Source organism: Brachionichthys hirsutus, chromosome 15 (assembly GCF_040956055.1).
Source record: "Brachionichthys hirsutus isolate HB-005 chromosome 15, CSIRO-AGI_Bhir_v1, whole genome shotgun sequence".
NCBI classification, from domain to species: Eukaryota; Metazoa; Chordata; class Actinopteri; order Lophiiformes; family Brachionichthyidae; genus Brachionichthys; species Brachionichthys hirsutus.
Genome location: NC_090911.1, coordinates 5,434,119 through 5,459,957, shown reverse-complemented (window position 1 = coordinate 5,459,957; position 25,839 = coordinate 5,434,119). Strand labels below are relative to the sequence as shown.

Sequence of the window (25,839 nt, the reverse complement as noted above, 5' to 3'; positions counted from 1 at the left end):
GCGCTATCAAGGATGCGCCTTTCATCTGGTGTTCTAACTACCGGAAATGTCAGAGTACAGGATAAATTACTTTTGTGTAGCAACCTGGTCTATTGTTTCAACATACGGTACAAAAACACAATAATACGAAGAGAGCACAAGAATCAGATTTAATGTAATTATTTTCTTTATTTGCTGAATGTAGCCTGATGTTCAGTGACACTGAATGAATAAATACAATGAATTAACTAAATCTGATATTTAAAGTCAAATTTATATACACGTGTAAACAAGTAGTGATGTTTCAGCTTATTCATATGTTTTTATCTTTTCTATATATTATTATTATATTATATTATATATCTTATATATATGTTTTTTTCTTTATTGAAGCACGGCAGCACAGAAATAAAAAGAAAAAAGAAATGCATTTGCTTTTGTTAAAAGTCAATTTTGTTGTTGTTTGATCCAAAGCGCTGGAATGAAATGTCTCCAGGCTTATTCGGATATCCGAGCTCAGATGTTCCACATGAAAGCATCACGTACCCCCATAGTATTTGTACTTGGTACAGTCGGAATGCAGAAAAATAAAAAGCATTTAATTAACCTTTTGTAGATGTTTACCACAATATATATATATTTTTTCTCACGTTTAAATATATTTACGGTTGTTAAATGTCAATGTTTTTAAAGTGATATCTTACTATCGTTTGTGCAGATAACTATTGATTACCCCCAGCATTCCGACGGTGGACTCGTCGTCTTTTGGCCTTTGCAGTAGGGAGTTGTTTGGCGGACCCAGCAAGTTTTTTCTTTACTTTTCATGTTATTTTTGTTTCTCTAAAGAAGGACAAGTACTTCATATTTATCTTAATTCGCTCCGTAGTGGGGCCGCCGTGTCGACAGACTATACAAACAGTGTTTTGGCCGCGGTAGACAACTAGAGAGCCGAAGAAGGAAGGAAGGAAGGAAGGCATCGGTGAGTCGGCTGCGCTTATGATGCCGACGTTGCGGGACAGCACCATGTCCCACCCCGGCGAGAATTCGCACCAAGTCCGGGTGAAAGCGTATTATAAAGGGTGAGTAATTATGCTTTATTTGCGGAAGAATTCTGTTTTTGTAAGAAGCCAAGTGGTCGTACTTTGGGACTTGTGAAGGTGGCTAACCAGTTTGCTAACATTAGCCAACTTAGCTAACGTCCTGCTAATGTTGGACGGCAGGCTGAGGTGAACTTATCCAGGCGGGCAGACGAGTGAAACTGTCCGGACGTGTTGTCCGTGTCAGGTCTGACTTGGCGTTGTTCAATAAGTGTGTCGCCGACATCGTGAAGATGTTCACTCTGAATAAGTTGACCTACAACTTTATGTCTGACTGAAATCCTCTGAGCTTGTCTCTCAGCTCGGATAGCGCATATTTGCTAGCAGCGACTGCGAATGTTAGCCCCTTTAGCTAAGCGTCGCTACTAGTCCGACATGTTAAATACCAACATTAACTTATAAATCGATACTATTCTAAATGGACAATGGCAGCTGCGATTAATGACTGAACGTTTCTATTGTTGTGGTAAGTTTCTGAGGAGATTCTCAGACCTCCAGGTCATGGTAGGTTTCTGAGGAGATTCTCACACCTCCGGGTCATGGTAGGTTTCTGAGGAGATTCTCAGACCTCCGGGTCATGGTAGGTTTCTGAGGAGATTCTCAGACCTCCAGGTCACGGTAGGTTTCTGAGGAGATTCTCAGACCTCCAGGTCATGGTAGGTTTCTGAGGAGATTCTCACACCTCCGGGTCATGGTAGGTTTCTGAGGAGATTCTCACACCTCCAGGTCATGGTAGGTTTCTGAGGAGATTCTCACACCTCCGGGTCATGGTAGGTTTCTGAGGAGATTCTCAGACCTCCGGGTCATGGTAGGTTTCTGAGGAGATTCTCAGACCTCCAGGTCACGGTAGGTTTCTGAGGAGATTCTCAGACCTCCAGGTCATGGTAGGTTTCTGAGGAGATTCTCACACCTCCGGGTCATGGTAGGTTTCTGAGGAGATTCTCAGACCTCCAGGTCATGGTAGGTTTCTGAGGAGATTCTCAGACCTCCAGGTCATGGTAGGTTTCTGAGGAGATTCTCAGACCTCCAGGTCATGGTAGGTTTCTGAGGAGATTCTCAGACCTCCAGGTCATGGTAGGTTTCTGAGGAGATTCTCAGACCTCCAGGTCATGGTAGGTTTCTGAGGAGATTCTCACACCTCCGGGTCATGGTAGGTTTCTGAGGAGATTCTCAGACCTCCAGGTCATGGTAGGTTTCTGAGGAGATTCTCAGACCTCCGGGTCATGGTAGGTTTCTGAGGAGATTCTCGGACCTCCAGGTCATGGTAGGTTTCTGAGGAGATTCTCAGACCTCCAGGTCATGGTAGGTTTCTGAGGAGATTCTCAGACCTCCAGGTCATGGTAGGTTTCTGAGGAGATTCTCAGACCTCCAGGTCATGGTAGGTTTCTGAGGAGATTCTCAGACCTCCAGGTCATGGTAGGTTTCTGAGGAGATTCTCAGACCTCCAGGTCATGGTAGGTTTCTGAGGAGATTCTCAGACCTCCAGGTCATGGTAGGTTTCTGAGGAGGTTCTCAGACCTCCAGGTCATGGTAGGTTTCTGAGGAGATTCTCAGACCTCCAGGTCATGGTAGGTTTCTGAGGAGATTCTCACACCTCCGGGTCATGGTAGGTTTCTGAGGAGATTCTCAGACCTCCGGGTCATGGTAGGTTTCTGAGGAGATTCTCAGACCTCCAGGTCATGGTAGGTTTCTGAGGAGATTCTCAGACCTCCGGGTCATGGTAGGTTTCTGAGGAGATCCTCACACCTCCGGGTCATGGTAGGTTTCTGAGTTGAATGAAATCAACTGGATTTGTAGGAAAAGCTTGAAGGCGTCCGAACTGTGTTAGCCGAGAGGCATCTTCAAGCTTTCCCTACAACTCTAGTTGACTTTATTCAACAGATTTATTTTGTGGAAAATGTTGAGACGTAGGAGTTTAGCAATGCTGTTGATGTTCAGGTTGGACTGCTTGATAGTCTGAGCTCACATAACTGTCAGTTTTGAACTGATGTTATTAAGTTGTTGACTAATACACTGATTTGGAGCTGATAGTTGATCTTTTTCAAAATGATACTGATATCCATTTCCTGATTTCCTTGGTTATGTTTTTCTCCTGCGCTCAACATAAGCTGAACCTAAACACAGCTAGAATCTAGTTCATCCTGGAATGTCTTATTGCTGCTTCTGGGCATCGGGACAAGGATCGGAGGCCAACCAAATCTTAAAAAAAACATGCCGGGCAAGTCATTTTTAGCAAGGCCTGCCATCTTTCTAACTGGCTTTGTGGCACACCTCGAGAGCGCTGTGTGTGTTGAGCATTAGGAGTCATCGCACAGGACAAAGCATCTGAAGTATTTATGAGGCTACTGCTCAGGAATCTCTGCTATGCTGTCAAAGAGGAAATGCTTTTTTTGTTTGCTTATCGGAAGGCATTTAAACCAGGATGTCAGAAGTTGGGAGAGTGAGCTTGAATAGTTTATAAATGACCTGAATCAATCAAGCAGGCGTGAGAAACATGTCTGCGCTCTTTCCCAAAACATATTATAACAGCAGAACCTTTGAAATATCCCAAGAGAAAGCCTTGAAAAGTATCAATCAAATCAAGTTACACTTGTGGTGAACAAATGCTGTGTATATTGTGTGCGTAATTTTGATAATGGATCAATACTTTCAGTAATTTTTCAAGCACAAATATTGAAACAAATGCTCAATTTTCTAAAGATCCAGCGTCACAAATCGCAAAATTTCCCCCTTTTTATCTGTCATATTTAGTAGAAAAGTGAATATTTAAGGTTCTTAAACTAGGACATTTGAAGTTATCCCAATAATAAAATGGATCGATCACTATATCTAATTAGGACCAGAACTTTGATCTATACTTTAATCCACTTGCAAGACAAATGCCATCATCAAGCTTTGTGAATCTGTGTGCAGGAAAACCCGAATAAGGGCAATGATGGAAACTGCTGCCGACCTGATGGAGGCTACTCTTACGTAAACTGACGTTGTGTAAATTAGTCTGATTCTGACGATCATTCAACGTCTCCACTTTTGTTTCAGAGTGGCTGTCTGTCTGTCTGTCTGTCATGTTTGTTATTACACTCTAGTGGTATTTCAGCTCGTCTATAGTGCCCTCTTTGAGTCCATTCTTTTCTATTTGGCTCTTGTCAGACATTGTCAGCGACAGCAGCCTGGTGTCGGCCGGTTGGAGTCGCAGCCTGTCACAGCGTCGTCTTCATTCATCAGATAGTGACCATTCGGTGGTGATAGATGTGGGTTGACTGCATCTACAGATGTTTATCGTTTCAGGGCATCTTCCTAACTGAAGCTTTTTGAAGTTCTTGATTACGCTCCTTGTTATTTTCATTTGATTCAATAGAAAACTGAAATTTGCTGTGGTTTTATTCAGCTACTCAATTCCTTGTGTTTTGCTCCAAAGTTTAATGCTTCAAAATATTAATTACATTTATATAGCTCTTCTGAAATGTGACCGTTCACTTGAATAGGCCTTCCACTGATTGGATAACTGCTCTATGCTTCTCTTCTTTAGTAGTTTAATGTTGTGTGCAGCCTCGTTCCAGTTTCATTTCTCAGCATTCATCACGCAGCTTGCTGTAGTCCGGTTTTTGGCAGAGGCCTAATCCATTGGTTAGAACCTGTCTGTCTGATTTCTAAAGAAAAAGTTAAAACTGAAGTTTATATCGTTACAAAGCTGCTTATAGTGTTTTAAGTCATTTTTGAAAGAAAAGCATGCTTTTCCCTGCCAGTGTCTCAACATTGTTTTGCTCTGTTGCCAGCACTAACTAATGGAAGGCCTTTTTCGGTGCCAGATCAACCTCAGGATCTGTCTTTCTTCAGGAAACTGGGATTGCACCGGCTCGGTGGACTAGTTCAGTTATTTTTCGCTCTTGAAAGGAGCTGCTCTTCTTTGTCGTTTGCATCACTGCTTCAAGGCTTGGCTTTGTTTAAACTAGGCATGCGTCATCATCTCGCCATTTTACTTGTGCTCTGAAAGCCCTTCAAGCACCTAACCTGCCTTGAAGTTATTCAGCCCTCATTCTCCATCTATTCACATTTAACACACATCTCTACTCACTATTCTAGCATACCTTGTCAGCAGCTCAGGATTTACGTTTACGTTCGTCCGTTTTGCTTTTGCTGTGTCAGTTAAAGCATTTGAGTCTTCAAAAAGCAACATAATTATCATCTGAACAATGGAAAATATTATCCCTTTACACACATTTAATTTATGTAAACAATATTAAACATGTAATAATATTGTAAAGTTGTATGAAGCACAGAACAATATAGCCAGCAAATATGCAATTAATTGTATCATTAATTGCTTTGTCTGTAACCCAACAGACACATTGTGCTTACCAACCATATTAAGTTGACTTGTAAAAAACAAAGAAAAAAAAGCCAATCTTCACATGATCAGCTGGAACTAGTGAATGCTTGCGATGGAAAGAAATTAAAATTGTCAAAATTAAAGCAATTAAACCTCTCAGCATAGTACTTTGTATTTCAGCTTGTAACTTTTTTATTGACTTGTTGTCTGTGTTTGTGTTTGTGTCGCTTTTAGCTGATGCTGTTTGAGACACCTGAGATGTTAAAAAGTTACACTTTTGTCTCTCGCTGTTTAATGAACATCCACAGTAGAGGTTCAGTGACACAGCCGGTCGCCTTCTGGCTTTTAACGCGCCGCCTGCACGGACACAGCGTGGGAATGTTTGACGTGCGGTCATGCCCCGTCTATCTTCTGATGTTTCAGGGACTTAGGAGGAAGTAAAGCTGCCATGCTGGTCCTGGAGGCAATATCAGACTGTGGGCTTGTTCCACCCCTGCTAATAATTGACATGAGCAGGGTGGAGGAAGAGGGTGAGAAAAGTGAGGGAGGCAGCACAAGGAGGTGTCTGCGCTGGCTTTCCGTCAGTTTATTCATTTTGATGCGTGATTCCTTTGGGACGAGACCATTTTAATACCTGCTGTGTAGAAGTGTCATCCCGAGCCACGCCCTGTAGGTGCTCCATTCATCTGAACTGAGATATCAACTCTTTATTTAGTTTATGGCTTTTTCGCTCTCGTTTTCTTATTTACACCCACGGTCATTTTGTACAGACGGATGTACACGCACATGACAGACTGCTAGACTCTGATTCACACAGCAGTGTCGCTTATCACCCCTTCCTACCCCATCTCTACTGTTTCCCACTGAGAACATGACAGAAAGGGGGGGGGGGGGAAGAGTATTTAACCTTCATACGTATCAGTAGCTACTGAACGTCTTGAAAGAAACTCCGAAGTGTTTCGTGTGCATTTAATATCTAGAAGTCACTGCCATCTATTCCCTAAAAACTCTACTCGAGTCAACAAGCCACAAAGCTGCACGTTCACAGATGTGATGATTTAATCCTTTTGTTTTTAAATCTTTTCGTCATTGAAAATTATTCCTAATCCTTTTTAGGTCCTTTTGTAAATGCAAACTGATTGACTTGCATTTGGATGCTACCTCATTGTGTTTCTGTTTTTTTGGGTAATGCTGCGTTGCAGGCCTACTCGAGTTGACCACACAGTGATGCCGCTATTTTATTCTAAATCTCGAGTTTTTGCGGGTCAGGCTGTTCACAATTCTGATTGATACGGCAGTACTTGAAGTACCGGTCAGTCCGATGGTTGTCCGAATATCAAATCATCTTCAACATGTAAAGATATATGAACATACAAACATAATGATAAATGTTGTTTTCCCTGCAGAGACATCATGATCACTCACTTTGAACCTTCCATCTCGTACGAAGGTCTCTACGGGGAAGTGAAGGATATGTGCTCCATGGACAACGACCAGCTCTTCACCATGAAGTGGATTGATGAAGAAGGTACATCTCCTTTTCCTTTTCTCTCCATTTGCTTTTTAACAGGAGCTGTGATGAATTGTGTTGTCTGTCAGTCCCAATACGCATGAATGCACTCCAGTCATAAGTCTGACCGAATTAGAAATGACAAAAATCGTTTTTAATAGTTTAAAAATATGTGATTTACCAATTTTTGTCTCTCACACACGAAATAATAAGAAAAAAACACTAAATGTTTTAACATAAATAAGAAATAACACATTTCCGAGTACTAGTAGTGTTATTGCTTTCTTCTTTCTTTAGAACACAAATTACTAACTACACATGACAACATAATTGGTTTATTGATTGACTTGATCGATAATGGAGACGTTAAAGCTCATAGAAATAATGCCAGGCTGCCAGCGCGACTGCAGAACCAGGTAATTCCATTTTCTTCAGGGGACCTCTTGATCTTGACAATCAAAATTGTGTCGTGAAAGTTGAGATTATATGGAACCGATCCGAAGTGTCATTGTTGTACAGTCTTCACACAGTGCGTTCAACATTCATTTCCTACAAACACAGAAAAGGGAAAAATGGTTTACATCAAAGAAGGTGCTGAGGATGTAAGAAACGCGCTGATTGCTGTCCTTCACCGGATTTCTTCCACTAACCTGCTTCTCTTTTCACTCCGATGTGGTAAATGACATCCGGCTTCTCCTCCGCCGTTAGGTGATCCCTGCACCGTGTCGTCTCAGCTGGAGTTGGAAGAAGCTCTGCGTCTCTACGAAATCAACAAAGACTCTGAGCTCATTATCCACGGTAAATTTATAACGTTCCGTTTCAAGCTTTTAAATCACAGGAAGTACTTTTGTCATCAAACCTGTAAAATGGTGCTTCACATCGGGACCAGACGAGAAGCCTGCCTCCCCCCCCCCCCCCCCCCCTTTAAATTGGTCAGCTGTAGTTCAACGCCAGACTTGAGCTAACAGCTGGTAAGGCATGCCATCTCAAAGCATTCGTTCGTTTTTAATTATTATTTTAGTAGCACTCATGCCACAAATATTTTATGATATACCGCTGACACGATAAAATAGATTTACTTTATTTTGACTGATAAAAAATATAGTAAATGGTAAATATCAGATTTTCTTTTGTTACAAATATTGACATACGAAAATTGATGAAAAATAAAAAATGTATAATCTTGCTACTTTTTTTAGTAAAGTAATATACTCTGGTATTTTGTCCTGGAAGATTGGAGAAGCCGTACTTCCCCTGTTTTTCAGCCAAATTTGTTTTAATAAAAACACCTTCAACAGTTTGATTAATTCTGTGCTACCATGTCGTATTTTCCCCATGATGATGTATATGTGAGTATACAAAATACAAATGATTAGATCTCTGAATGAATGAGCGAAATATGTAAGGCACATCGAGTGATACAATTGATGAAAGTATACAAATTGTTCTTGAATCCATTCAACACCTCAAGGGTCTTTGCTCAGATCAAACGCAGCGCTAATCTTTATAATGTGCTCAGTCATGTAAACTATCTCCATTCTCTAGCAGTGCAAATTATTGTGCTGATCTATAAATACCATTTGCACCACCACAACCATCCCATTACTCGTCGTCCTGTAAAGCCATCGTGCTTCTACAAGCGCGGACCGCCCACTGCTCCTCTGGGATGTATATATATTTAACATTTGAAATGTATACAGAGACAGAGCAGCATCATAGCATGTGACTCACGCACGTGAAAGTTACATTACATTACTCTGCTGTTGTCTTTTTTGGGGGGTGGGGGGTGGGGCTTGAGCTGGTTCACATTCTCAACTAAGCTCTGCATTCCTGGCAGACGGTTCTACAACTTCATGAATGTAGAGATCACAGCTACGCCCAGACACAGGGTGGGGATTGTGGGGTGAAAGGGACGAGTCTGTGGGGGTATATGAACCCTTTGATTGACAGGATCGCTGTGTATAAGCACGCAGCCTAGACCGGGGGGGGGGGGCTTTGTGGTTAATGTAAAGTTTTAATTAAATCAGAGGTGAGGGGTCGCGTACAGCGGATGTGAGCATGATGGCAAAGGATGAGCAAGGGAGGGGGCTGGGATCAGGGTTTTGTGGGTGGGTGCCTCAGGGGGGGGTCGTCGGGTCTGCTCATTAAGGAGCGTGTCAGCTGGAGCCCAGGCCTCGCCTCTGACTCACACTGCCCCCAGTCCAGCTCCATCCGTCTGTCTTGCACACATAAATAATCTCTCACCTTCTTTAAGATTGTGGCTTTTCCATTTTTACTGTGTATTCCGAACGTCCGGACGCACTTATTCTACTGTAAAAACAAGAGTGAATTTCATCACAAATTTATTTTGGTGACGGGCTTGATAACTGTTGTAATGGAGACATAATTAAAAATATTCTAATACCCTTCCATGAATAGCGACGGCCTCCACTCTCTTAGATTAAACTGTTTTTTTTTTTGTTCTGAATGTTGCTATCTTTATCGGATCTCCTTTTTTTTCTGCTTCCCAGTGTTCCCATGCATACCAGAGAAACCTGGCATGCCCTGCCCGGGAGAAGACAGTGAGTTAAACTGTTTACTTCATAAGTTGTAACGGAACCCGACATTTTAATATGTAGGATTTCAAACGGGCAGTGATTCACTGACTCCTGTGGGTCAGTGTACTTTGATTAGTTGAGGAAAAGTTTAGGATAATGTCAAAGGCTATTGTTGTGTAACTCAAGTTTGTCCATTTGTAAGAAACAAACAATCTATTTGAGAAAATGAAACGTGCACAATCATCACCATCCAGATGATAGTCCAGTATTTTTAGAACATGTGATTATGGATTCAAAGCTGAAAACTCTGAATGTCAGCATTCAAAGTCCTGAACTTTGTGTCTTTGAATGGGGACAGAAAACACAAGGATCTTAGGTGTGTGTGTGTGTGTGTGTGTGTGTGTGTGTGTGTGTGTGTGTGTGTGTGTGTGTGTGTGTGTGTGTGTGTGTGTGTGTGTGTGTGTGTGTGTGTGTGTGTGTGTGTGTGTGTGTGTGTGTGTGTGTGTGTGTGTGTGTGTGTGTGTGTGTGTGTGTGTGTGTGTGTGTGTGTGTGTGTGTGTATCTTCTACAACATTACAATTATTACTGAACATTGTTTTATAAGCTCATCAAGCCATAGTACATGTTAACATTTTTAATATACAGTATGGCGTGTAATAACTTCAGACATTTAATTGAAGAGTATATATTGGTGTACTTATGTACAACTCCCAAATGCATTACAGCAGAAGTAAAGCAAACGGCTTCCTTTCACTTTTTCCAGAGTCGATATATCGGCGCGGCGCCAGACGTTGGAGGAAGCTTTACTACGCCAGCGGCCACGCCTTTCAGGCCAAACGGTTTAATAGGGTGAGACGTCAAACTGAATTTTGCTAAACAAGGCTATTCATTTGTGTGCTTTCTTTGCCATAGTTATCTACTGTATTGTTGATTTCAGATGTGTTATATTCCCATTGACTAAAGGTTAGACGCACGGCCTGAACACATTTTGAAATGTAATCAGCAGACATGTATTTAAACGCAAATGAACACGTGCTGCTTTCGGGCTATTTGACTTTTCATTGGCTGGAGGAGAGAGCGGGCTGGTAGCGTGTCGAAGCAATGGCTGCTGTTGTGTTTCATTGTAGACCAGTCAGCCATGTTTCAGAGGCATTCACAGCCTCCTCATCTCCTTGAATGTAAACTGATTGTGGTTGTGACGATGGTTTTTCTCCTTCTGCCCTCCTGAGCAGCGAGCCCACTGTGCCATCTGTGCAGATCGTATCTGGGGTCTGGGAAGGCAAGGCTACAAATGCATCAACTGTAAACTGCTGGTGCACAAAAAGTGTCATAAACTGGTCACGGTGGAGTGTGGCAGGCCGCTGACCCAGGTGAGGCCTGATGGTCGTCTCGTTCATCAGCTCGGTGGCTTGGAGTAGACCATGACCATTTACGACTCGTGTAAATGCTGGTTCTGGACGGCCTCTTTCTGTGTTTGATGCTGAACGTTGTCGTCTAGGACACGATACTGCCCGGGACGCCGAGTCCATTAGACCCAACCGAACAGCCAGGTAACACACGCTCATGTACGCACACGATTTTAAATGTGTTTTAAAAATGATGTTTGGAATCGGAAACATCACAAAGGTTTTTGTTTCAGTTTAGAATCGCACTCGTTAACTCATTGAGTGCCAGCCGTTTTCAGCTCAGCTTTCTGCTGCGTGCTCTTTTTAAAATGAATTTAATTTTGCTACTTGCCCACAAATCCCATTAAATGAAACCATCTTTGAACTGGTGTGTCTTATAATGCTTCTTTGGTCCTAACCCACTAACCACTTTTGAAGATGTAAATATCTATTAACATATCACAAGCTGAATATTTTTTACTGAATGCTAAACTTAGCGGTGTCCTTGTAGCCTCGCAGCATTCCCAGTTCAGCCTGTCTAGGAATCCAGTCCCAGACTTGTAGCCCAGTCGGGCGGCTTTAAGGCCGACTGGTCGAGACGTGTAATTCCTGTAATGCATGCGGTATGATATGACAGGATGTGCTTCTCCTCTTCATGTATGTGCGAGATGCGTGAAGTAGTACATAAAAGGATGGAGTTTTTGTTTCTTCTCGCCAAGCGGAGAGACATTTCTCGAGCACTGCAGCGCTGTGAACAAAAGTGTCTGACGGTCTCGCACCTACTTCTTCCTCCTCCTTATTTTTTTCCTATCTTGCCTCCCCCTCTCCTTCTGTCTGTCTGTCACTTTATTTTCTCACTTAGGCCCACAGAATAAAGACTCCAGAGAAAGCTTGCCTTATGACGGAGAGGAGAAGGAGGTCGGTGAAGATTTTTTTTATTGATCAGTGTCGCTGTCCCCTCGTCCCCTTTCAATCAGATCAGTCATGTTCAACATATTGATATGGGTGTGTGTATATCTTCGTGTATGGAGGAAGAACACACTTAAAACTGAAGGTGTGATTTTTATTTTTGCATGTATATTTTGCCAGTGTGCATACGTGATATTTAGAGTGTGCCATAGATATAGATTATTCTTTTTTGGGGGGGGGGGGGGGCTAATAAAGCAGCCCTTTAATGCCAGATGCTTATTAACTAATTGACTGCCAGCCATTTTCAGCTCAGCTATATGCTGAGTGCCCCAGTTTTCGCTCATTTATCCTGATTTTCCAAGCCCCACAGAATATTCTTTACGATGACTATGCGAACACCAAATGAAAGATTAAAGTCATCAAGAATTCATAAAGAATAAAAAGTGTTTCCCTAGCATTTTCTGTTCTGGAGTTATTGGCTGTTGAAGAGAGGCAGTTTTCAATATCAGGTTTGGCTGTGAATGTTTGTTGGAGGTGAATTGTTGGATACAGAGACAGAGATAAAGGAGGACGAGCCAAATGATGTTATCTGTGGTTCCATGTCTAACTCTGGGGAGTGGGGTGGTCACGGGAAGGGAGGTTAGATGGATAGAGGTTGGAAACAGTTTACCATGGAACAGATTACAGGAGAGGAGGAAGCTGCTCAGGGAAGAGGGGTGATGGTGAGTTGGTGGTGTTCAGGGTTATGGAGGAGAAGGATAATCGAGCACGTCCTCTGACGGAGACGCCATGATTGTATTCAATACAGACATGAACGTCATTTCTAAGATTTACTGCACAGAAGTGGGGCTGGTTTAATGTTTATTTACAAATCACCAAAGGCAATCGCAGCTTTATCAATAATCTATTGATAATCTTGGGTGGTAATGAGTGGACTGAAGTTTCGCATGATGAATTGTTCTACTATTGACTTTATGTTTCTCACATTGCCTTTCCACACAATGTTTTACCTGTCACCAGGCAGGGAGCAGCAGAGATGCGGGGAGGTCACCTTCCAGCCTGGGCCTCGGAGACTTTGATCTACTGCGGGTGATCGGTCGGGGCAGCTATGCCAAGGTGCTGTTGGTGCAGCTGAAGAAGACGGAGCGGATCTATGCCATGAAGGTGGTAAAGAAGGAGCTGGTCAATGACGATGAGGTAAAAATAAACGGTGATATGACGAGACAAAATGTTCTGACGCAAAGTTTGACTAACATATTTCACTGATAATCGAGTGATATGCCGAGTTGGTTTTTTGTGGCCTGGGTACCTGGTTTAGTTTTTGGTCAAATGCTTCAAGTCTTTAAGATGTGCCTCAAATGAATCCCTAATCTCCCAGTCAGTGTCTCTTAGCTCGCATCTTCTGCCCCCTTTCTGACACTACAGGCATCTGCAAAGAAAAAAAAACTGGTGATGTATACAAATGTGCTAACAAGACTGACTGAACATGAAAGGCCAACCTACCCTAAACCGCCAATATATTCTGACTTTACAACTTCAACAAAACACCTGCAACATGTATTTTCAAGATATTACTCACAAGGCTAATTTGTATTCATGTATATGTTTATTTTCCCTCCATCATGTGAGAACTTGTCGCTTATTAGTTATTTTAAAAGACAAGTGTTCCACCTGAGCCTGTTCTATTCTATGACCGGCAGCGATGCAGCCACTATTGGCCTGCATGCAGCACTGAATGAGTTGTGCACGAAGAAAGAAACTTTATATGGATTACTTTTGCTGAATAATAAAGCAGAATCTCGACTGCCTTCTTTTTACTTTAGCTTCTCCTATATGTCCAGCTGTAGCACAGGCCCCTGAGAAGGAAACACCTGGTTCCCTGAAAGCACAAGAATATCAGTGAAGTAACAAAATATGAAGTGAAAAAATTCCAGTATGCCGTTAAAAACCTGTCATAAACGGACAAAATACAACAGACGAGTGCGGTCAGAACAGTCGTGAGGTGCATAGGCCGTAAATCGACGACCCCCTGTTCTCCGAATGACACTATTTGCATTTTTTTTATATCCGCATATGTAGTTTTGACTTTAGAAAGTTAAATTAGAATGGATTTTCTCTTGATGAGAAACAAATTAAATCACACCGACAGTCAAACTATTTATTTGCACCATTGCTGCGATTTCTAGATATTCAGCACAGACAGTTTCATCTTTTCAGTTCATGATAAACATAAGTATCCAACTGTATCCCATGGAGACGTCTTCATATGTCACGGCTTGTCTGACTAGAAAACCAACAATATTGAATTTATATTACAGCAAAACAGAGAAAAGCAACAAATCCTCACATCTTTGGAAAAGCTACAACCGCAGTACGATCGGTGTTTTTATTTTCTTTTAAAATCAACTTAAACTATTAATCCCATATCAAAAATATCTGAGCTGTGTTGATTAACTTCAATTCATCTTTAAACTTTTCACATAATGGCTAACATCGTCATTTTGTTTGATACCTGCTAAGAATAGAAAATACACAAACCCAAAAAAGCAAACTCTCTTTTTAAGAGAACACAGTGTGGCAGAAACACAATCGGTTTAAGATAAGAGAAAGGTAGTCGTTGGTGAAGTCACGTGTCTTCTGTCAATACCCTCTATAATTAATAGAATTAGCACAATCAATGGGAGCTGTAGTTCACAGCACAACGAGCGCTTCGTTGCATGCCATTGAACAGCCGTCTTAAACACTTTGAGTGAAATTGACAGACCTCTTCCGAGCCATCAGTCTTTTTAAGAAGGTGCGGATAAACCATCATGCCGTTAAAACTTGATCTTGAAGTACCGGTACATGTGTAGCAGCACAGCCAGTGGCAAACAGGAAGGAGTAGCTATCCTTGATTAGATGCACTGAGTGTGATTGGCGGGTGCGGCGGTGGCTGTCCCTGCCTTCCCACCGTGAGCAGCATCCGTGTCCAGACGTATATTATCATCCACCTGCTTCGGTTTCTGCTGACTCGGCCATTTTCTCTGCTGTTTGCCCTCCTTTCACATGAGCCAGACCCAGCTGCAGAGGATGGTCAATCGAGCATTGTGCTTATTCATCTTTTATAGGTTCAAGGGTATTTTGTCAGAATGAGCTCTACTGTGCCTTTGTATGTGTTTCCCTTTAGGATATCGATTGGGTCCAGACAGAAAAGCACGTATTTGAGCAGGCCTCCAATCATCCCTTCCTGGTTGGGCTCCACTCCTGTTTTCAGACAGAAAGCAGGTAAGATGGCTGCTGCTGTTTGATACACGGCTATCGCAAGGCTGTTCAAAAAAAATGTAACCGATTTTGATGTCGTTGAAAATAATTGAACAGTTATCAAAATGATGAAGCTTCTACTGCGTTCAGTGAAACTCATTTACCCTGTTAAGGCAACCAGACAATATTGGCCAGTCATAAGCAACACATTCTAATGAACACATTATACCCAGTGATGCTGTAGCAGCATACGGTTAGGTAAAAACGAAATTGATCACTTGGTTAAGGTTATTATGGTTTCATGGTTAAAACATGGTTTGTCTGTGTTGTTACGTTTTTAATTCTAATTTCTGTTTGGTGCACACAAGTACATGCAGGGTACCGCAACCATTTAGAAAAAAAAATCTGACTATTAAACTGCCAAATTAAGAAAGATTATAACTATTATGAGAGACAAAGGGACCTGTAAAAATTAATTTAAAAAAAACTAATGCTAAAGACAGTGTGGGTTGTTAAATTAAAGTAAAACTACATTGGGCTACTTTTTAAAATAATATTTAAAAACAATCCTGTAACATTTGCTTCATTTTACAGATTATTCTTTGTTATTGAGTATGTGAATGGTGGGGACCTCATGTTCCACATGCAGAGACAAAGGAAACTCCCAGAAGAGCACGCCAGGTAAAGTCCAGCTCTCTGTCACACCCGCGTCTTGTTAAGACCCGGATAAGATTAATAACGTCCAGCTTTGATTACACCTGAAGTGTTCTGAATCTTTTTTTTAGGTTTTACTCGGCAGAGATCAGTCTAGCACTCAACTACCTCCATGAGCGTGGGATCATCTACAGAGATCTGAAACTGGACAACGTACTGCTGGACTCTGAAGGACACATCAAACTTACAGACTACGGCATGTGCAAGGTGTTGTTTATAGCTGCCTGTGTCTGAAGGACCGATGGAAAAATGCTCTTTGGATATAAGCCTGCGTATGGATCTCTTAACGTCCAGCTGAGAGGATTTCACAGCTGACGGTCCTTTCGTTTTTGCAGGAGGGGTTGAGACCGGGGGATACAACAAGTACTTTCTGCGGTACCCCCAACTATATCGCCCCTGAAATACTCAGAGGAGAGGATTACGGTGAGAATTATGACACGCAAACTCTCTCCAGGAAAACGATCCTCCTGTTTGCCGTGACGCCAACGTTCATGATCATATCGGTGTCTTTTCTCATGTATTGATCTGCATTGTCTTCAAGGTGTAGTCGTGGACTGGGCCTTGCTGTTTTAGAACATCCTGCCTCCGACTTTGTTTTTGGTGTGTAATGCCCACAATGCGCGTGTCTTCAGGGTTCAGCGTGGACTGGTGGGCCTTGGGCGTGCTGATGTTTGAGATGATGGCGGGCCGGTCGCCCTTCGATATTGTTGGGAGCTCTGACAACCCAGACCAGAACACAGAAGACTACCTCTTCCAAGGTAGCACACGAACACACCTGCTGATGATGCTTATAACAAGAGGGGGGGGGGGGGGGGGGGAGCAGAGCAGAAGAATGTAACGCCTTAATTTTAACACCTTTCCGATAGCCGTATCCCAAAGTACCACTCGCGTGCCATCTGTTACAGGGGAATGTGTGAATGCTTGTTTGTGTCTGTCATTGTTTAATTGTAATTACAGTTCTCAAAGTTTTGTTTTCAGATAACTGCCAGGAGTCATATTTTAACACACTTGACCTAAGATCCAGGTGCTTTATTGAATGTCTTCTGTAAAAGTGTTCAACACGCCTTTACTAGAATGTAAAGTAGCGTCCTCGCTGGGGCTGAAGCGATACGATACACGATAGGATTTGATACACTTGCATCGTTTTCTGAAAGATTTTAAAGGGGCATTGATTTTGGAAATGCTCTACAGCGACACTGGCGGCTGGCAGACCTAATTGCTCTTCCTACAAAGTGCGGGACACGGGGGATTTGAATGGGGCTTAATGTATCGATACTCTCTGGGGAAACAAAATATCGATATATATGTTGCAGAATCGATGAAATTGCTCAGCTCTAGTCCTCTCTGTCTGGCTAAACCACCTTCCCTTCTTTCCTCTCCTCTCTCAGTAATATTGGAAAAACAGATCCGAATCCCCCGTTCACTGTCAGTCAAAGCCGCCAGCGTCCTCAAGGGATTCCTCAACAAGGTAAACGGTCCGACAGGATCGAGCGTAAACGGCGTTGGCTCCTTCCGGCGGTGAGATTGTTGTGGCCTCAGTTACTGTCGTCTGCCCGGCTTTCATTCTTCTTCCTCATTTTGGCTTTCACACATTTTCACCGATCATGACATCATTTTTAATTTCCCCCTCACTAGCATCAGTCCTCTTTTACATCTTCCTCATGGCTGACTCTCTTGTGTACCTTTTTTTTTTGTATCTCCTGCTGTCACTTAACTCGCCACTTGCACTGACTCCCACAGGATCCGAAGGAGCGCCTCGGCTGCCATCCTCAGACGGGATTTGCAGACATTATGGGTCATCCGTTCTTTAGAAACGTCGACTGGGACCTCGTGAGTCATTCACTTTTATTGTCCTTGTGCTTTTTTTGTCTCTCACTTCGCTGATAAAACGTATATTTGATTCTGTTGATGAGAAATAAAGCCAGGTCATTAAAACATGCTGGTGTCGGATCTCTTATGAATTAAAGGGGTGATCGAGTATTAATGCTCAAATACCATGGTGTTATTCAAACTGAGGGATTTGACTTTGATGTTATTTGCATTTCAAAATGAACGTGCTCTAATCAGACATCTTTCAGTTTTTTTTTTTTTTTTAAGGAACTTAGGCCAGCTGGTGCTTTTTATGGTACATTTAACAATCTAAAACAAAAGTCATCGACAAACAGGGAGCACGTTTTTAAAGATCTGTATATGCCTAAGTGATTAGGTATATTTCATTTCTGCAGGACAGACAGACATTTACTGGCAGATGGCAGGCAGGCAGACAGCGATCACTGTGACCTCTTTATCCCTGTTTGGTCTGGAGCAGGGAGCAGGAGTCTGCCGGGATCACTTGACACTCCAGCCCTTCTTCCGTGTCCCTCTCCCAACATTATCCCAACAGTTGGCACAGCAGGAAACCGCATGGACTGCAGGGGGCGCAGTTCTAGACTTAGAGACAAACCGCTAATGAGGCAGGCGGTTAAACTTTTCACTGAGACGTGTGTTTAGAATGGATGATGGTTTTACTTACTAGCTTCATTTTACAGAGATTGTGTTGTCGCTCAAATGTCACGTTTATTTAAGGAAACCAGATGGAGTTCTATGGCGGCGGAGCCAAAAACCATTTCAAGTGGATCTTTGTGTCTTCCAGGTTTATCTAGCTTATTTACATTACTGTTTAATCTGCTATTCTTTTTTAAACAAAACATCACATGTCTTTAATTTGCTTGTTTAGTTTGACCTGGCAACAATGACCTATGTCACCAGAACCACCCTGTGTGCATTTTGAGTGTTTTTATTGTCCCACCTGATCCCTGTTCTGTGTTTTCCAGCTGGAACAGAAGCAGGTCGTCCCTCCTTTCAAACCCAACATCTCAGGGGAGTTCGGACTGGACAACTTTGACGCCCAGTTCACCAACGAGCCCATTCAACTCACTCCTGATGACGAGTGAGTGCCAGTTTTATTATCTCGTTTTCATTTATTATAATGAATAGATCCATGTCCTTATCAATAAATTGCTGCTGCTTAAATAAGACCAAACTCTCCGTTGTTCTTCGCAGCGATGTGGTCAAGAAGATCGACCAGTCTGAGTTTGAAGGGTTCGAGTACATCAACCCACTCCTGATGTCAGCGGAGGAGTGTGTGTGAGGAACACAATGCCTGTGCTCACACATACCACCCCCACACAAACACACACACACACACACTCATGAACGCGTTACGTGGCATTCGCCGTGTCCTCAAGCTGCATGGATACGAGACAACCTGGTGACATCGACCTGTTGGAGGGCCGCACACGCACAGTAGAACGCTTATTTGCCAAAACCAGTCTCACACTCAGCCATTTATAACCACTTGCCCTTAAACATACCTTCTTTCTGGATTATTTTTATATCGTGTAAATCTGCACTGATCTGTTTTCTCATCCGAATTTATTCTGAGGTTGCTGTAGACGGGCGACAGCCTGACATGTGGACTGTGAATCGTCTCCTTTCAGCTGGTGGGGGGCTTTCAATTCATATTTTATTTGTGTGTGTGTATATATAATATATATACACACACATACATGTATGTGGATTTACTATTAAGGATAAATATTAGACGAGGCCTTTTAAGCACCGAGCCACAATTGAACAATGTAATTATCATAAGATCACTTTAAATTTGGCATTGTAGCGACACCCCTTCTGTAGAGGAGAGTGAATAATGCGAGCATTTTAAAAGCAAAAAGATAAAAACCTATATTTTCCTACGTATGTTCTGAGTATAAAATATCCAGCCTGAATAAAAGAACCAAAGTAGTTCATGCTTTGGTGGTTAAATACATTTACAATGTCTGGAAAATAGAAACTGTCAGATTTGCATCCTCTCTCCCAGATTTGAAGGCGTGCACACAGCAGCATCCACACAACACTAACAATCAGTCAACACTGTGCAGCTCGCTGGGCTGGGAGGCTAGCAGGTAATGCCTGATCGCTGGAGCACAGGTTACATTCTGCTGTTCAGATCTATGAAATAAACATTCACGCAGGACCAAATGAAAAACGTTGTGTTGTTGGTACGATTAGAAGGTACAGTATACAGAAGGAAGTTATGCTGTCCTAAGTCATAGAATTTATATATTCTGATTGGGTTTTTTTCTCTTACTATGTTTTTTTTTATTATTATTATGCCTGTTTGAAGCCTATGGTCTGATGAATTTTTGTACTTCTTCCATTCCATGTTTGTCTTCTATTAAATCAAAAATGTTAAAGGATTGTTAAAATGACAAGTTTGAAGTTGTAACGGTGCAGTTTGGACTGCTGTGTTCTATTTTTACCATGTCAAACCCACAGTTCCTCTTCTGAATTTAGTTTTTGCAGGACGGCTATATAAAGTATATGAAGGCTCTGTAGAGCCACTCTCTACCGCCGACTCAAATGACACTGGCGATGGTGCATGAGCCTCCAAGACTCGCCGAGTCAACACTTCTGTCTTCTTGGAAATTATTTCTGGGCTTATGTGGTGACCGGACGAACATATTCATCTGTTACACATTACTTGTTTTTCTTTTGTGAATTGAATTTCATTTGGAATTTTTGTCACTGCATTAATTTTGAGATGTTACTGGGTGAACCCAATGGAAACACAAATAGTTTTTTGGAGGTGTTAACCATCCAGAGGACTCTGCTGAACTTTATTATTCGTGCACAAAGGAAAACACAGACACTAAAATAAATTTATTTCTCTCCTTGTGTTAAAATGTGGTTGTCAGAGTGAGTCTCGTTTGTGTGGAACAGCTGTGTGAAACCAGCTTTTACTTTTTTTTAAATGGGGGATCTTTGTCTGAAATATTAGCACTGATGATGTCATCATTCTCTTGAGTGCGCCTTGATGCTTACAATGTTTTCACAATGACCACTGCAAGATTACATAAAACAGTTTCATACAGTTCAAAACTCGGTAGACATGACGTAAACTCTCCACACGCCACTCGTATGATGTTGATGCAGAAATGGACGCGCGCATCGTCGCCGCATGTGAACACCTGCAGCTTCCCTCTACAACTTACTGTTTACTCACTGAGCTTGGACGGCTCGCTCGTTCTAATTGGCAGGTCTGCAGGAAGTTGCAATGCTTGAGCAACACCCAGAAAGAGCCGCGTTTACGTTGGTGGCAGGATACTCGGATGTTCCCAAGGAGCAACCGAGTAAAGTGAGGCATGTAACATTGCCCATTGTCATTAGGTTTGGTCTCACATGCCGTGTCTACACTACGGAAGTGTTGTACTATGAATGCTGAGTCCCATTCAATGATAAAAAACAAATCATACTCTAATTTGACTCAGTAATAAGATAATAATGGAGTGATAAGTTTTATTGTGCTAATTCTTGCTAATAGAAATAGCCAGCGTTTTATAGTACTGGTTGTTACACCCCTCCTGGATCTGATTCTCAAACTGTCCCGGCCAATAAAAATGGGAATCTTTTTAGGCTTTTCTCAAGTCTGAGTACGGAGCTAGATGCTACATCAGACTTTCAAAAAAGAAATGTTGACAAATTTAGCAGGCTGATGCAAAAGGTTATGTTTTTATGTTTTAAAAAATGCCTCCCTGTATTGAGATGCGTGAAGTCCATCCCAGAAATCCCTCGTGTTGTCAGCTGAGAGCAGACCTAAGTTGTCTGGTTGGCGAGGCCCTTAGTACTTAAGATAAATCTCCTCTGCCCGGCTTGCCTGTGTCTGGTCGGTCACGTGACGCCCGTTGGCTTTTATGAGGCTTCTGCTTCTTAGGGGGGTCAAAAGGTCAGTGGCACCATTGCTCTACCCTTTGCCCTCACACAGTGCTGAGCATAGAGAGGTTGGAAATGATGTCAGAGATAATACATTGATTTGCGTGCTGCAGTAATGGTGGATAGAAAGCCATTGTGTGAGGCTTATATTCATATACTACACCAATAAACCGTTATATACCGCCCCAACCGAAACAGAAGATCGCATTGAAAAATTACTCCATTTGTACGACTGCGCCTGACAAATCAGCGTTGAAACTTAAAAGGACGAGGATAACGGCCTTTGCATAATTCTGTATTCCCATGATGGTATGTTTGACATTGTTCCTGTGCCCTCCCTGCTGGAGTATAGGTGTACCCCCCCCCCCCCCCCCCCCCAGGCACTGTGGCTCCTCGTCACCTTGCGGAAGACGTGGGAAAGTCTAACCTTGTATAATTAAATGATTTAAAATGAAAGACCTAAAAAACATCCTGCTATAATTGCCCTTATCGTGTTGGATGTTTTATTCCATCCTTAAAGGGATTAATTAAAGCAGCCTAAGAGTCATAATTCTGTGCTAAATGCAGGCTGTTAGTAAAACACACGGAGAGTATGCAACTGTCTGCCTGCGATCACGCTACATGTAATAGTTGTACTGCTGTTTCTTTGGTGATGAACGACTTAGAGAAGCATCTTGAAATGAATTTTCATAACCAATGCTTCAGAGACACCCACGTACTGTGTATAGATCACACCTCAAAGTACTACAATAATGAACAAACAACTGCTCTGATGAAACATCGATTAGAGCAGGAGAAAGATGGGGAAGAACGACATGAAGAGGGCGGGTGTTTGTTATTACAGCAACTCGTTTATGCAAAGCAGTAAATTCTAGAAGCAGCTCTCAGTAGGACACAATACACATCAGCAGAGCAGCGTGTTGATTAGAAACATTACAAAAAGCCTGAATGAAAAGTAAACAGCTTCATTTATTTTCATGTCTTTTTTTGATTTGATTTGATTTGAATGCTTTATTTCGAACATGCAAATTAAAAGACAAATAGAAAACAAACAAGCCGAAAACAATGATAATAGTCAAAGCAACAATAACAAAGTCAAAACAACAAATAATAATAGGAACAAAAGGATAAATACAGAAAACACCTTTGAACATTATCAGAACTTCAATGTACTAGCCGCTACGTAGGGGAGTATTTACAGGCCACTGAAGCGGGTTGTTGCGTGTGCAATTCAGCTGCAGGTAACGCGGCTTAAACTGCCCAAATACAGTCTTGTTGAAAGACTATAGTTAGAGGACCCAAACTCTGAAGGTGCCCACTAGGCTCGTCTCTGTCAGTAGATTTGCATAAATTAAACAATGCAGAAGGACTGCATACGGAGGTCATCCAAGGCGGTACACACTGAATACAAGCTACTTGTCAATGGAATCATACAGTAAAATTCAGTGTTGGCACTTTCATTTCCATTCATTTGGTTGCTCTGTAGCTGCAGACTCGACAGCTTAGCAACCGCCGTTGTAGTCACAACGAATTGGGTTGCCCCAATCCTATATACCAGACATCTTTAAGCTCAGTGCGTTTACACGTATATCCTGGTTTGGCTCTCATTCTTATCAGGATCTTATTTGAGATATGTTTACACAGGCCATAAACCTGCATGTCAATTCAGAGTATAGTATATGCATTTCCTGCAATATCATTTATCAATATTTTGTTATTTTAATATTAATCAATTCAATTGTTTGGTCAATAAAACAGCTTGTTTGTCTATGAAGAAATAATAATCAAAACTAGAAAAGCACTCGGAGCGCAAACCTCTGCCAAGCAGCTTATTGGATTTGCATCATCATTATCAAAGGTTCTAAGTGGTTTTTGGTATCTTTGTACACCAACCATGAAAAGTGAAAGTGAATCGGAGTTGATGTGTGTTTGTAACTGATTTTTGAATCTGTAAATTTGTGTTATGAGCGCATCAAGGATTTGGACCCAAGAATGCGGAGCAGACAAACTCAAAAATAGCTTTTATCTTAAAAGCAAAAGCAAACAATGAAAATATTTTATACACAAAACAATAGATAATAGTATACGGCCAGGTTTTAAGCTAAGGAGGACAGGCTGGTTGTCCAGGGAAACAAACGATATCAAAGGGAGACCTCGGGGAGTCCTGACCTCATTCTGGATCAGATCCAGAAGACATTCGGCATGATAGTGAATATCAGACCCCTTAATGACTGTGATCTTTGGTGAGTGAATTGAATGCATATTTGAAAAAAGTATTATTATTATTTTTTAATGTAAATGGGAAAATCCAGATCACGACAGTATCTGCAATCCGGATCTGACCCAGATGAAATTTGGTGGTAAGATAGAGGTCCCCACCATAAACATCGGTCCATAATCAATCAAGATATTGAGGAACAAATTTTGAAGCTCCATTGACTGCAATGTTACTAAAAATTTCAACGTGATCCATAATCCAGGATCTCTTCTGGATCATCACCAAAATGTAATCAACCGTTCCTGGTAATATTCTCAACATTTCCCGAAGACTAACTTTTTGAATTATCTCGCTAACAGACAGACAAACAGACAAACAAACCAACGCCGGCGAAAACACAACCTCCTTGGCGGAGGCAAAAAGAATAGTACAGAATAATGTTGTGTGTTGAAGATGTCAAGAAAAGTATTCAATATTATTGAGTCGTGGTCCATACTTGTTTTTTCACCAAGATGGACAGAAGCAAGGAACCCATTACTAGTCCAAGACGACGATCACTTCATTCACTAGGGCGATGACAATCACGGATAACGGCTTATACAGAATAGTTTATAGTGATATATATTTAAATATCGCGCTTCTATACCACTAGAATACACGACAGCAGGTTTTTCTGCCTGTATATTTTTCTGCTCATACTTCTCTTTCTTAAGTAGGATCTCATAATACTCCAGTTTTACAGTGTGGTATTGGCACTTTTACTTACATTAAATGAGAAGGTGTAATAATGCTTCAGCCGCTTCTCTGATTGCATCAGAATTATCATGATGTTCATCTCCTCACTTTGTCATTTTGAAGGTGTGTGACCTTACGACCTCGGCGCAGCGCTCCAACCCGCATCATCGCACCATATTAAATATACATCTATTGAAAAAGTATGGAGACATTTCAATATCCCTCATTGATCTGAGAGGATATATTAAAAACAACTGTGCCACCAGGGTCTACTTAGCCGTAAGTCCAATAACAGTTAGACGGCCTGAGGCTTACCAATGTGCCCCCCCCCCCCAACCAGTTACCTCATCCTTCAGCTTTATGCTTTACACCTAATGGACAATCAGAGATGGCCACAATAGTGCAGATATGAGATTAATTTAGTCCCTGCTGCACACAGACTGACGTTATTACAGGAAAATCAATGTCCTTCTTGTTGTTCTCTGGGGCTGGACAGGGTGTTCGCACATCTGCTGTCATAATACAACTGCTGACCTTGCTGTCACAGAGAGAGAGAGGGAGAGAGAGAGAGAGAGAGAGAGAGGCGCTGCAGCAAAACAGCCGACAGCGTTGTTTATCAAAGCTTTATCAAGCCTCTCTGCTCCCACAGATGTGTGACATCAGACTGTGGGTCGGTCAGCCAGCCAGGGTGTGCCTCAGCGGAGAAGGAACTCCCAAGTCGTAGATAGTTTACAGATAAGAGTCCAGACAGGAGTTATAGACGACGCCATGCATTCAGACTCAAATGCTTTCCTTGAGAATTCTACTTCCTTTACATGAAATTATAAAATCTCATCCCCGACATCCTGATATTCGCATTTTATTAACTTCTCAGTGCCACTGAAGGGACATAGGCTGCCTGATTGACCTTTTGACCTTTTGTAACGGATAAGACCATTAAGAGAAGGGTGGGGGGGGGGGAAATGGGAAAAGAAGCCATCCTGTTACGCACTGATGTTTAGCCACGGCTTAACCAAAATTTAAGTGCGATATAAGGCTGTGCTCTGGTCAACCCTGAGGAAAAAGAGATGCCAGCTGAAGCCGCGTAAATAAAACCAAATTTACTAAATCATTTATACCAATGACCATACGTAAAATAAATAGTAACAAAGGATTTGGACCCAAGAATGCTCATATTTGCATTAAACATCATACCTTAACTCGTTTATTCAACGCTGCTGTGATTTGTTTTACCTGCTTTAGAGCCAAGGTGCTCCAGAGAGGACAAAAAGAGACGTTCTGGAAAAGCAGCGGGGAAATAATAAAACGACCTCTTTACACGCCTGATTTATCAATCCATCAAAGCTAATTAACGTTGATGTAATGTTATTGGAAAATCCCTTTTGAACTAGTTACAGATCCAAGCTTTATTTAAAACGATCACTGCAAATAACA

At 41.9% G+C, this 25,839-nt stretch overlaps 1 protein-coding gene across 1 annotated transcript; it reads left to right on the top strand.

The window, feature by feature from the left end:
* The first annotated feature begins 951 nt into the window (after positions 1-951).
* prkci (protein kinase C, iota) lies at positions 952-20,411 on the top strand. Its single transcript, XM_068748325.1, has 18 exons — positions 952-1,058; positions 6,813-6,934; positions 7,625-7,714; positions 9,427-9,477; positions 10,217-10,302; positions 10,686-10,823; positions 10,952-11,003; positions 11,701-11,756; positions 12,768-12,944; positions 14,914-15,011; positions 15,582-15,668; positions 15,773-15,908; positions 16,037-16,124; positions 16,334-16,459; positions 17,090-17,169; positions 17,442-17,531; positions 18,515-18,630; positions 18,744-20,411. The coding sequence occupies exons 1-18, from the start codon at positions 976-978 to the stop codon at positions 18,829-18,831; spliced, it is 1,764 nt and encodes a 587-aa protein (XP_068604426.1). The 5' UTR covers positions 952-975; the 3' UTR covers positions 18,832-20,411.
* The last annotated feature ends 5,428 nt before the right edge of the window (positions 20,412-25,839 follow it).